The sequence below is a fragment of the Semicossyphus pulcher genome, unplaced genomic scaffold, assembly GCF_022749685.1.
Source record: "Semicossyphus pulcher isolate SPU_LCO1_2020_fin unplaced genomic scaffold, fSemPul1.0.p SCAF_3, whole genome shotgun sequence".
Classification (NCBI taxonomy): Eukaryota; Metazoa; Chordata; class Actinopteri; order Labriformes; family Labridae; genus Semicossyphus; species Semicossyphus pulcher.
This window is the reverse complement of record NW_027211704.1, coordinates 4,384,725-4,399,019: the sequence shown is the minus strand read 5'-3', so window position 1 is coordinate 4,399,019 and position 14,295 is coordinate 4,384,725. Positions and strand designations below refer to the sequence as shown.

The window sequence follows — 14,295 nt, the reverse complement described above, 5'->3', positions numbered from 1 at the left end:
TGTCAATTCAATGTTTAATTCAGATCAGAGCAGTGAAAGAAAATATTTCCCTTCAGTAAATTGAACGGGTGATTTTTCCACGATTTGAGGTCCCCAAAGATCAGAGACATTTTTATTAAGATAGAGAGGACGCCACCGCTCATAAACGCCTCTGTGCATGAGAATCGTAAAGGTTATGACATAGATAACTCTTCTCTGCGGTGATTATTACGTTATGTCGCATGAACTCTGCCTCTGCTGCCACACTTCATCAAAACCCTTGTGTCCAAAGTGTTGTTGACTACTGGACACGTGAGCTGCACATCTCACATATGCCAGATCATCGGCATTCATCGCCTGGAATTCAGCTGTATATATCATCTCTTTATTTCTTCTTAGAATTTTTCTTGTATTTTTCTCACTATAAAAACATGCGTTGTGTACTCGTATGCTTCTTATAGGGTCACTTCCTTATAGAGGTCCTTACCGCAGCTACCAAGCTGCCTTTTGATTGGCTGCTGTATTATGAACGTAAAGGTTTGGGTAGAGCCGAGTTCAGACCAAACCCTGAGAAGGGAGAAGTTGTAGCAGTATGAACTTCCCCGTCTCAGCATGACTCATGTTGGCTCAGACCCGATTTTGTGTGAATCCATCTGAAGCACACACTTCACCATGCCTCTCTTCTCTGTACGTGTGTGTGTGTGTGTGTGTGTGTGTAGCTCAGTCCTGCCCTCGGTCAAACAGACACCCTGACCTGCAGCTTTATGCTGTGAGCTTCATCCACAACACAGACAGATAGCAGACGCCGTCTCGTCCTGTCTCACTGATGTAAACTGGCAGGTTTCAGAACGCTGCAGACTAGCACAGTGCAAGTCACTGCAACTTTCGACTCATCTCTTGAAACAGCTTTGGTCTGATCTGGCCTTAAAGGTATAGCAATAGGGATTTTAATTGTGGCAATATACATGTGTTCAGCCCTTACTAACCTGAGTTAGTAAAGTGGTAATCTCTGCAAAAGCAGACGGAACGTACTGCAGCGTAATGACATCCCGACTCCAATCAGTGGCCATCTGACAACCATTTACCTTCTTATTAATCTCTATAAACAGACAACTGCAGCACGTTTAGCTAACAATCTGTTCTAGATCTAAAATTCAACTTGACATAAATTCTCTTGACGCTGTGTCTCGAAAGCCGTTCAGCGTTCAGATTTCCCGACTTCCTCGAATGCGTCAGAAATTATCGAGCTGACCATTCGACAAACGAGCATTTTAATCACAAGATAAACGGTTTCTTTTTCTGTAACAATGCGGAAAAGAAAGTTTTGACTGGAATTCCTTTATCGCTAACAGCTAGCTAAACCGGACACACCTGACATGTTCACCATTGTCCCCAGGGGCTGTATCGTCGTCAGACTCCAGCCGATGGGATCCGAGATTGGTAAACAACTGAACAGTGTCCAGCTAACAGCTATTAAGATGCCCTTAACCCCCCAGCACCACCAGCCGAGACTCCAAAAACATGAGGGAGAAAAACAACCGCTGTTCACAACAGACAGTATGTTGGGTTCAGTGGTTCTCGTGGTCTGTGTTCTTATTTTCCTCCCAGTCAAAACGTTTGCATCTCAAGGCTTTCGCTTTTTAGACGTGTAAACAAAGGAATATGCTAGTCGTCTACAGACAGCAATGAGCCTGGCACCAAGAGTTTAAATGGAACCACTCTTGGAAAACATGGCAGCTTTTGTTGGCACTGATGTTTGATTTGTTTCTCTAAGGGCAAACAAAAACAAAACATTTTTACATAAATTAGCATACGATTAGCGTAAAGTAGACGGCTAAAATATTCAAAGAGTATCATTAGGTAGAGATGGGTCATGTAAAATATTATGTGCAGGAACTTAAGTTAAGTGAGAACAATTTTTTAAATGTGGTTGTTTGCTCGATGAGGACTGAGTGGTGCTTTATGTGAAGTGGGTTTTATTCTGTGAGCACAGACATGAAGCGCCCGGTGCCGTAGGTCCTTTTGAGCGGAATTTTGTTCTAACAGGCAAACTGTATAAATGTTACAACACCGTCTGACCAGAGGGCTTGCCTTGGGGTTACACTCCACTCCATCTAATTGCGTCAGCCCACAGCAGTATATTGAACCAGTCCGGATACATAAAACAACCTGCTGAGACTGGACTGTGTATTATGTTTTCAAAGACAATATTTATCTGCGTGCGGTGATATTAGTATGTTACGCGCCAGCAAGCACACAGCAGTCATCCCTTTTTCCTTTCAAATAGCAACAGCCAGAAATGTATGTCAAAGTAGGTCATTTTTTTTGTTGTGATGAATCATTCTTGAGGCTGAGCCAGCAAGAATCTATTGTTACACATTTCTGTTTATTGTCAGCAGTTTTAGCAGCCATCTGCTAAAAATAATTCACAGTCCTTCCCATCTGCAGAGCCGCACAGTTCAGTCCAGTAAGAACATATCCACAGCAAATGTATTTAGTTTCAGGTTGCCTCTGTAATAAAAGCCATCTGATAAAGGTCAAATGTCAAATAGCCTTTTAAAAACCAACGATGCTCGGAGTGGCCACACTCCTGGCACACTCACCGAGCCATTTATCTGTGATATCTCGGAGGGCTGTCAGGGATTCACCAGGGGACACAGTAAGCTAGCTGATGACAGATAACCTTTAAGAAAAGATGAAAAAAAACTATTTGCTTGCCTGGATATTTTTTCTAGCCTGGGCGTATGTCTCAAGAGCCTTTACATTTTCTTTGTTCATATTTTCCACACTGATGAGTCTTAAGTTGAAGCTGCTTCTTCACTTCTAAAGACGGAGCTGTGGCCGACAGAGGAGAAGAATCAAACGCCTCCGGTCCATCTCTAACACTATTTGACACTCTTTAGAGCTTCCCTCTTTTGAGTTCTCACCTCTGCATTCGGTGCATCTGCAAGAGTTGGTGAGACTTCAATAGGCTCCAATTGAATGAACCTTCGCAATAGTGTTTCATGTCTTTTGCTATCAAATCAGGGAGAAGTGTTTGTGCTCTGCCGCGGACTAAAGAAGCAGTGGCCTTTATGCCGTCATTCTCACCAGGGACAGCGGTTATGAAGGCGAGCTCTGAGGGCTTTCCATCGCCGCACACCTTTCACTGCTCAAGGATGTTTACATAGTCGTACAATTCAGGCTTAAACCATCCAGGATGTACTTGTGCAATACAAAATATCTGCTTTCTTTTCAGCACCGGGCTTGTTACCCTCAAGAACAGACGGCTCTAAATATATTCCACTTCCTGTTGTACATACTGTAAGACTGATGTAAGACTAAATACCAACTATACTAATGATAAATCCTGAAATAATGGCTGAAATAGGCCCTTATTTGTATATTTTAGTCGTGTATCACGCTGTTCAGTGACCCTGCTCCTGGTTTAATACTCTGTCGAAGTGAGACTATGTACATTTTCTAAATAGTACCATAAAAGTCGGTGTATAAAACGCATTTTTAATCAATTTTTTTTGTCATCTAAAAAGTGGGCTGTGTCCTATATACCAGTGTTAACACTATACCAGTATAAAATGCAGAGAGAGGTATGTTATTGGTGTACGGGATTTTCATCCAGACGATGGCGCTATAAGCTAGCTAACGCTTCGTCTCGGACATGCGCCACCATGGCCGCCAGTGCAGCCGCCATCCTTACAAGAATCAACGTTACCGTAGGCCGCTAGTAACCACAACAGTAACTAGCACAATTACAAACCCGACATCGTGTAAACAGACGGTAGGCTATAATGTGTGTGTTTGGAATTAAAATAAATTGAAATTGTGCTTTTATTATTAAATAGTGATTTAAAAACAACCTGTTTCCCTCTTCTATACCCCCAAATGTTTCAGTAAATTACACAATCCATTGCTTAGAATAGAAACATTGGATTTAAAAGCAATAAAAAAAGCAACCTTACTAAGTTCAATGTGGCTACAGCCTCACTTGGTCTTGTGTGGCCTGTAGCTAATGGAAGGCTAATGCAGGCTAACTTTAGCTAGTTTTTACTATGCGATTTTGCTATTGGCATAACTAACCAAACTATATTTGTATTTAATCAGACACTCCTCAAGTTTCTGCTGTGAATAAATAAAAGATTTACTTTAGTCTGTCTCTGCCTAATGGCATATTCAAAAACTCATGTTATGTTATACTCCAGAATTTTAGCTAATTAGCGAGAGATTAGTTCTGACAGACAAACACACAAAGTTAATTTCAACACAACGTGACGGACAGAAATACTTTCCGTCAGTTTCTCTCCATGTTGTGATGGCTTAGCTTTACCAGTGGCGTTAGCTTATTAACAGCTTTACTACCACGGTATACTGTCCTCCGCTGCTTTATCAGCGGCCCGGCTGCGGGCCCATCACAAAGCGGAGAGGAGAGAAAACAGACGGAGTTTCAGTCCGTTACGTTTTACGGACACTAATCTACCGGAGGCGGACACATCATCAGCACTGCACAACAAACTGATACTACTCAGTGAAAAATAATCAATGTTTATCCCAAAGGAGACCGGAGACGGAGTAACTTCCTGTAATTCATCACGTGAGCTACACAAGCTGCGGCATTGGCTGGCTGCCCCCAGTGACGTTTTCACAGCGCATGCCGTGCATGATAACAAAGACCCAACTAATCGATAATGAAATTCGTTGCCAACTATTTTAATCATTGATTTTCATCGATTTAATTGATTAGTTGTTGCAGCCCTATTCCATTGTGCTGTTTCCTTTTTTTCACTGAAGTAACTGTCAGAAAAACTAAACTATTTCCTTCATTGAGGTTTAACATTAAATTCTCTCTTCAAAGTTAAATGGCATAATCCGTCCTGCTGCTTGTAGGAAGTTGGAGGCTGTCCTGACAGGAACTTTCTCAAGCTTGAATACGTCGGACTCTGTTGGAATAAAGAAATAAATGAAAGAGTATTTCTGTCAGAAAAGAGAAACTAAGAGCAGCAATTTGGTGAATATGCTTTGACTCTTTTGTTGTACGGATGGAATTAGAGCTGTGGAAATTATGCTGAATGTACCATGGTGGCTATTAGAGACCAGCTCATTTCAACCCACCTCAGTGTTTTTCACTGCCCTTTATGTGTTAATGCTGAATATTGTAGGAGACTCTTTAAATACCAGCGATTATGTGACACTTTATGGTTCATATTCTCTCCTTTGTACTCCCAAAATGCAGTTTTGTTATGTAAATGAGTCTTTTGACAGATGTTTGAAAGTTTTTAAAGGCATGCCACTTGTACGCTCATAACATTAAAAACACAGTTAGACGGCACTTGTGGATAGTGGAAGCGTATATGCTGTGATTGAGCAATCATGCAAATGTCACGACAGCGACAGGGGGGGCAGGAAACACACACACACACACACACACACACACACACACTTTAAGAGAGAAGTGGATCCGAGGTAAATTCTGCATGACTTCCCTACTTACAGGTCATTAAGAGTTAATGACCGGTGCAGAGGGCAGCAAGCTGCGCTGCCATTCACCAAGGTGTCCCGCTTGTGCAGCCATGCAGAACAAGCACATGTTGGATTAATGATCATACTCGAGTAATTGTTAAGGTGTGTACGTGTGGTGGAAGAGCGGGAGAGGGAGGGCAATACCACAGTCATTAAATATTACATACAATTACAAGCACTCCATTAACCCCAGCGTTTCTTTGAGAGCACACGAGGCAACGAGCAAACGAGTAGCCTGTGGTACACACATGTGCGACCTCAGGGCTACGCCGTCGCATTAGCACACAGCACAGTGCAGCGGTGGCAGAGGCCTCTGTGGAACTCATTATGCCCCTGACTAAGTGAGAGGACTGTTTAGACAAGCAGTTTGTGCCACATGACAGGCCTAATTCCTCATCTGCAACTCAAACATTGACCATACTGCCCCAAAGTGCCACAGCCCCTTCACCCATAATGAAGAGGACACGCCACTGCCTCCGGGAGAATGACACCCACACAGAACAGCCCTATAGTGCTCATGATCTGCCTTTGACATTTGTTACACCATAATCCATACCACAGGAGAGGTAGGATGTGCTGTGTCAGAATGTGACACCACCTGGGTACTTCTTATGTGTCACTGTAAAAAAGTTAAAGCTGCTTTTAAAGGTGATTTCTTTATTTATTTTGATTGCAGAAAACATTCTTATTCTGCTGTGTTAAGAAAACTAAATACGAGGAACACGATGAATTCATTTTTCTGTACAGACGTTATGAAGTAGCAAAGCTCTGATGTCCTGGCAGGTGTTCTTTATCAGCCTGTACAGGTGAAAAATGAATGAACAATGGTTGGAAATGGTTCACATGAACAGCACAATGCTTTATGAGTTTTACCAAACTTGTATTATAATCAGTTAAAGGACATTTTTGTTCCGTTTCATGTGGATGTCCAACACATGTTGATGGTAATTTAGTCAACGTAACTTCAGTTTGTTCTATAGTGACCAAGAAAGCTCAGTTCACCTGCTGGCAGAGCCGTGAAGGGAGTTCCTGCATGTACCAGGATGTTATGCACAAGCAGCTGCAGTCCCTGCCTTGCACTGCTCAATTCTCTGGGCTATTAACTATGACTCTTATAAACACAACTGTCCACTGTAAAGTACATTCTTGACCATCACAGTTTCTGCCCCAATTATTCACAATGCCATCGTCGCTGTCGGTAGTTTCGTTGCTTTCTCAGCTGAAATGTGCGCACGTTAACAGAAGTACAGCAGATTTTCTGCAGAGCTGAACCCAGAGGCACAAAGTACAAGCTCGACTACTGCAGATGCTTTTTGTACTGCATAGCTAGCTTCGTTAGAAAGTAGGGATGCACGGTATTATCGGCACATTATCGGTATCTGCAGATTATGGCTTGAAAATGACATATCAGCATCAGCAGATGTGTCATTTTTCTGCTGATATTTTCCGCTTTAATTCTACCTAAATGCACGATGATCCCCGAAAAAAAGTTGACGTAATGATACGACACTGCCTGCGCAAAGTTATCAGCAATATACAAATAAAGACTAAAAAGTCACAGAAACTCGAGCCAATGAACAGAAGTTAAACAACTTTCACATCTCGCTCACAGTCAGCTCACACACTCGCGACCAAAGCCGACGCAAACAGAGAGTAACATAAACATCAGTGCAAAGCTAACTTACATATTCATGGACGCACACGCGATGAAAAGCGTCCGTCTGCGATCACTGTAAACAAGTCCAGGCATGCCTCCCTCACTGCCTTGTTTCGGGGGGGATGCTGCATTCAGGTGCACTCAGAAACGTGAGTGATCAGACACGTGACCTTTTGTACACCGCCTCGTCCGTCAAGCGTGAAGAAGGGTGCAAGATGTCTGCTGAATGGCGGTCTTTGGCCACTACAATAATAGTAGGCGTGATGTCATTTCTACTACAGGGGAGACTTGATGTTCTGTGCAATTACGTGGAAAAAAACATGAGCCTAATATGTCGGTATCGGCAATCTGCAAAAAGGGTTGGAAAATATCGGCATAACGGATATCGGCAAAAAATCCAATATCGCGCATCCCTAGTTTGTAGAAAGAGATAAAGTACAAAATCCTCTAAAGTTCCCTTTAAGGAAAAATACATTAATTTTACACATGAACCTTTGTGTGTGATAACTGCACAGTCATAAATGTATTATGTGCATATAGAAGCAAATCTACTGTAGCTTGAAGCCGTAGTAAGAGAGCTGTTTATCTAATAAAACATGATGAAAGCGTGACCAAAAGAGCCTCGGCGCTGTTGAATATACTCGTACAGCGTCAGCGGTGTGACTCTTGTAGTGTTGCAGCATTATTCTCTCAGAGCCAGCGGTGTGCCATTCAGGGTCCATTTTCCTCTTTCAGTGACAGTGGTGTCCATGTGAGCACTTACAGGCTCGAGCACACAACACCAGCCGTGATGGTGGAAGGCAGACGGCCTCAAAGCAGCCGTAAAAGGGAAATTGTAGAAAAAGCAAGGTATAAATCTTTGATAGAAAATGTGATGGTTTACCAGTGGTTTTGATGTGTTTAATATGTTTATATAAACATGATGCCTCTCTGTAATCCTCCCATGATCACTAACTGCTTTGTGATGTGGGCGGCATTGTCACAGAGGCACGGCTGAGTAAAACGGTAATGCCATAATCCAGCAGGGCTGACTCATCGAGATGTGGATTAGGCCGCTGCCTCCTCCGGCAGCAAAACAAAGAGCAAGAACAAAAAAATACTCATCAGCAGAAATCCATCAGCAGCAATTGGCCACGTTTACATTTCTGTTTTTAACTGGGATGCTCGTTGTGATATCGGGGACTTAATAAAGCAGGAGAACACAGGGGCTTACAGCTTCCATCAGTGTTGGAAGGTATAGACGTTTGTATAGAAGTTGATTTGAAAAGCAATTAGACATGAAGTTTCCTCGTTCCCCCTCCAAGGAGAACCCCTCCTCGTTCTTCCATGATTAAACAGATCGCTGTGCTGAAAGTGCTGCTCAGCTGCTCATCGAGTTTCCATCGGGGAGATACAGAGAAATCTTTGGTGTGCTTTCATTCTGACACATCATTACAGCTTGTCTTAAAACGCCACACAGGAATACATTGTCTTTATCATTGTTATCTCATTGTTATCTCCCTGACAGGCGGAGAACTCATCATGCAGACAATGTGAGCGCTTAGTTGAGTCAGGAGGGGGTCAAGTTTCTACCTCTGAACTTTTTTGGGGATACCCAAGTGTTTTTTTTACAGTCCTTAGACCTTTGCAGGTCCAACAGAATACTGGATGCTGCTCTGACGCCAGCAGCACAAAGCTGGTTTGAAAAGGCAGCTTTGTCTCCATATGTGCACTGAGAGAGTATACAGCTCTGCTGCCAGAGGAAATGTTGAAATTGGACGATTCTGTAAAACACAGGATTATTTTGCCATCGGTGCCAACTTTAATTTCTTCTACAGTATTTAAAAATAGCAACAGTATTGTGTAAGTTGGGTATTTAAAACAGTTGAATAAAGTGGAGGTAAGATCTAGTCGTTTTGTTTCACCTAACTTATTCATGTTGTGATTTCTGTTTGGGGAAGGGGGTACTTTTCTCAGTCCAGTTTGCTCACTCACTAATGAGTCCACTCACTAGGAGCTGATGTACCTACGCTGCTGACGTCATTTTCAGTCAGCACACGTGGTCGCAGATCCTCGGAGATACAAAAAGAATTCAAACGGATAAAAAGCTGCGTTTAATGACTCAACTAACAGGAACCAAGGTCCCAATTTCCTGCCATGTTTTTCTTTTTTTACCAAGCGTGTCGCTGGGATCGTAGATGTCTGACGCACACAATGTAGATCTGGTGATAAAAGCCTTCCATTAGGCTCATTTTCGGCAAAATCTTCTGTGTTTTGGTTTTTAAAATCCCCATTGTTAACAAAAAAAAACACCCCCTTGTATGGAGCATCCTTTTATACTAAAAATGGCGACAGTTTGAGACAGATTTGGATCATGCAATAAGGCAGGCCTGCTTGTTTCATTGGATGCTTGTTAAGATGAAGTTAAGAAGACTTTTTTATGCTAGGCCTGGCCTCCCCGCGTTCAAGTGTCCAACCAAAACAAGCTTGCAAGGGCACTGTAACTGCACGGGAGAAGAGTCGCCCATCATGAACGTAATTCCAAGTCTATGTTTTTAGGAAACAGCTCATGGAGTCACAGAAGTTTATAACAGTTTTTGCCTTCTTGGGAATAAAAAGCATCGTTTCTGTTTCTAATTTACTGGAATGATAACTGTGTTATTGTACTGACAATAATGACACACGACGCATCCATTCTCCCTTCTTACAAAATAACTCATTGATGTGCAGTAAATGATGATTGTTGTCTCATTCAGGCATCGCCGGCAACCCAGTGCTCTTCAATGAAAATGGAGACGCCCCCGGACGCTATGAGATCTACCAGTACCAGATCAGAAACCGAACTGCGGAATACAAAATAATTGGCCACTGGACGGATCAACTACATCTCAATGTGAGCTTTGCCTCGTCTGTTCCTTACACATGTTCAAGCACAGAGACTGAAGGAATTAAGCCCACAAGTGTTCTGTTTGTGTTCGTGTTTGCAGTGAAGATCCTCCTCTGGAAAGTTGTTTTCTCCAGCTCTGCAGCGGCGTGTTTGCTCACTAACTCCTTGCAAACCATTTGATAGCGCTTAGTGCCATCTTCAAAGGTGTAAATATCCAGAGGGCGCTTTAAATGATTAACAGGGCAGACTGTGATGAAAAGAAAGCCACGCGAGCTTAAGGACAGACATATTTAATATCATCTCTCCAGACGGCATCACTGACTTCCAAAAACAATACTGTGGGCAGGAGCCTGTGTGATGAAGTAACGCTATTATAACAGTAAATTACATAAAGGGAACCAAACAAATTATGTTTTGACAAAATGAAGAGAAAGCCCAGGGCGCGCAAAAGAGTCTTCAATTGAACACATGAAGCAGCTTGAGAGGAGCTCTGCCTTCTTTACCTCTTTCAACAACATGTGCTGTGAGAGGAAAAAGAAACGCGGGGTTCACGGTGGACACCTTCTGTGGAACGTGCCAGCTCCGACTCTAAAGCCGACTATTTAATTAGTGTTCTTTGAGTTGTTAATTAAATGCACATTTACAGAGAAATTCGCCGGCTTTGAATGAACAGCCACAATTGAACACAATTGATAACGTTAAAGGAGGCCGGCTCGTTTGAAATGACAAATTTAATTTATCTTCACAAGTACGCTTGTGGAAGGGGGGAATCCACAAAGGAGAGCAGAACCCTGAAACAGAAATTATCTTTGCGTCCTCTGATCACAGACAGCCGAGTATTGATTTTTTTAACACAAACAATTATTTACCAAAGAGAAAAAAAGAAAAAACTGTGTCAGATCCCTGCAGAGCAAACAATGTGTTTCCCCTTTCTGCCCTCTCCTCTTGTGCCTCGTCCTTCAGATAACTTGACCTCCCACTGGAAAATGTTGCTGAATCTATGAGGAATGATTCATCTGACCCCTAGTTTGCCCTTTCCCACCCCCCACCCAAATAAATAAATAAAACAGAGAAGCACTGGAGCAGTAAGACTTGTGGTGCAGGCCAAGTTCAAACACCCAAACCACAAGTATATCTAGATTGTCCTTGACCTCCAGGGGTGCGCCTTGGATCAATAAAGCATCACCACCAACCACCATGCCAGCAGGATAAAGACAGCTTAGTGCTCTACAAATCTCTGTCCGTCTCTCTCTGTCTGTCTTTGTCTCTACATTCATGTCTGACTGCACCCTTCTGCCTCCCTCGCAGGTTCGTACGATGCAGTGGCCCGGCGGAGTCCGTCAGATCCCTTCCTCAATCTGCAGTCATCCCTGTCAGGCCGGCGAGCGCAAGAAGATCGTGAAGGGGATCCCTTGCTGCTGGCACTGCGAGCGCTGCGATGGCTACCAGTACCAGGCCGACACCTACACGTGTAAAATGTGTCGCTTTGATTCGCGGCCCAACGTGAATCACACGGGCTGCGTTCCAATCCCCATTGTTAAACTGGAGTGGAGCTCTCCGTGGGCGGTCATCCCTGTGCTCATCGCAGTCGTTGGCATCATGGCCACCGTGTTTGTGGTGGTCACGTTTGTCCGCTACAACGACACTCCCATTGTGAAAGCATCGGGTCGGGAGCTGAGCTACGTGCTGCTGACTGGCATCTTCCTCTGTTACGCCACAACATTCCTGATGATTTCCACCCCCGATGTAGGAATTTGTTCCCTCCGCAGGATCTTCTTGGGTTTGGGCATGAGCATCAGTTATGCTGCCTTGCTCACCAAAACCAATCGTATTTACCGCATCTTTGATCAGGGCACCATGTCAGTCAGTGCGCCCAGGTTCATTTCTCCGGCCTCGCAGCTCGCCATCACGTTCACCCTGGCCTCCGTGCAGCTGCTCGGGGTGTGCATCTGGTTCGGCGTGGATCCCTCCAAGGCTATAATAGACTATGAGGACCAGAGGACGTCTAACCCGGTGCTGGCTCGGGGTGTGCTCAAGTGTGACATTTCTGACCTGTCTCTGATCTGCCTTCTGGGCTACAGCATGCTGCTCATGGTCACCTGTACAGTCTACGCCATTAAAACTAGAGGAGTACCGGAGACCTTCAATGAGGCCAAACCCATCGGGTTCACCATGTACACCACCTGCATCATTTGGCTGGCGTTCATTCCAATCTTCTTTGGCACTTCGCAGTCCACAGAAAAGGTAAGCTTACAACTCAACATGTTGTCAGCCTGTTTTCTTTTTCTTATTCATGGCAGAATTTCAAGGATTTAAAGTATAAATAAAGCCACACAAAATCCTACCAAATATGTTAGCTTTGCTCTTAGTGGTTTGTTCACCAAAAAATGTTATAATTATATATCATACTTCTCTTCCACTTTCCTCCCTGTGTATCTAATACTACGTTATCTGCAGCTACTTTGCAGGATAAGTTTCACATACAAAACACATGACGGAGTAATGTGACGCATTTTCACAGATTAGAAAAAGTGTACTTTCGACCCTTTTGGCTTTTGACCCCTTAAAACAAAGGCATGACTTTGCCCCTTTCTGGGGGTCCTGACCAACAGGTAAGGAACCATTAGACTAAACTACTAACAGTTTACTATGCAGCTATAATTAGCTCCACCTTGGTCGGCTTTCATACAATTATTTTTACATGTTGATGCAGAACTAAAAACAATAATATATAACATCCTGTGTATACTTTCCAATTTGTCATTAATAGATCTCTTATTTTTGAGCTTAAGTTTAGAAATGAGAGACTTTTACTTGAAATCGAGTATTTTTGGTTCTTCGACTTTTAAACTTGCGAGCACTTCTTGCACTTCTGCTCATGAGTCAACTTTTTTAGAAACTGCAGTTCAGCAATCTTTAAATTTGTCCCTCAGTCCCACGCGGCACGCTGTTGTTCATTTCCTTATTAAAATATTCCACTCTGCAGTATTTCATGACACGAGCAATTTTAGAAATAAAGTGAAAAGAACTCGGCGGCCAAAACAACTAAAAATGGGACGTCATGTGGAAGCCTCATATTTTAAATGTGCTAACAACCTATGAAATGTGGACACATTTTTATGAGGGCATTCTTTAATAACTCTGCAGGCAGCATGCAAACCAATGACTCACATATATGTGACGGCTGTACGCCACAGTGCATTAGAGACCCATGAGCTGTTTACACAAACACAAGCTCGCACTCGTGCTCCCACGTCAAATCAATGTGCCCGACCTCGTGAACCGCGGACCTGGATCGCATCCAGTGGGAGCACTTGGAGGCCACAGGTCAAGAGGGATCCAAAAGGGACTTGGAAATAGAGGCGAGAGTTGGACCTCACATTCGGTGACGACGGTCTGGGTACGAAGCCAAAGGGGTGCAACAATGGCACAGTAGCAATGTGTAGATCCAGTTAAAAGAGGTCTCTGGCAGAGTAACAACAGCTCGGCTCGGTGGCTACAAGAGACAACAGTGGTGAGAGAAAAAAGCTCACACTGGCATGGACACTATCAGCGGTGCCAGCATGGGTCTGACAGATGCAACAAATTAATCCGTACCTCCCTCCCCTTGGGATTAAACAAAACAATGCATCAAAATGCCGGCCTGGAAAAACTGGCTGTGATAGTTACCTTTGTATAAAAACGTTCTTTAGAGCGTGTGCATTGTGTCACGCTCAGCATCCCATATTATTTCTATAGTTTACAGCATTGCAGAAAATCTGCATATGACTGCAGCCAATTGAATTACATTAATAATGCAGTATGTGACCTGCACTACAATGACTTATTTTCATATGCAGCTCGCTGTGTTAACACCACGGGCTCTAAACTGCTGTGTATCTGCATGTCGGCCTCGTCTTTCCCCAATAAATCAACTGGTGTTCACACTAACACTGAGCAGCAGCATCTACACGTTGGAAACACTGAGATACCTGCTGAGCTCAAGAGACGCTGCTTGTTTTATGTTAAATCTGCTGAAATATATTCAGGAAGAAAAATACCGAAATGTCAGCTATCATCACTGCGCATTCTTGATCATCACCCACATCAGCGCACACAGTCAAGAAAAAGAAGTCCCAAGTGCAGAGTCCACATTATTTTTTAATGCGAGTGTTGCACATCTTAAGTCGCGTGTCAACAGCAGCCACGAATATCAGCGAGCTCTTTGTTTAATCATTCCATCTCCTCTCTCTGAAGATGAAAGAGAATTATACAACCGCACAGAGATTGAACAGCTTTT

The 14,295-nt window shown here is 43.3% G+C and overlaps 1 protein-coding gene across 1 annotated transcript in view; it reads left to right on the top strand.

Moving 5' to 3' along the window:
* Positions 1–14,295, top strand: part of LOC138605689 (metabotropic glutamate receptor 4-like) — a 155,208-nt gene that overhangs the window by 127,198 nt on the left and 13,715 nt on the right. The window contains exons 7-8 of the mRNA XM_069678091.1: positions 9,886–10,022; positions 11,325–12,260. Of these exons, the coding sequence (XP_069534192.1) occupies positions 9,886–10,022; positions 11,325–12,260 (1,073 nt within the window). The remainder of the gene's footprint in view (positions 1–9,885; positions 10,023–11,324; positions 12,261–14,295) is intronic.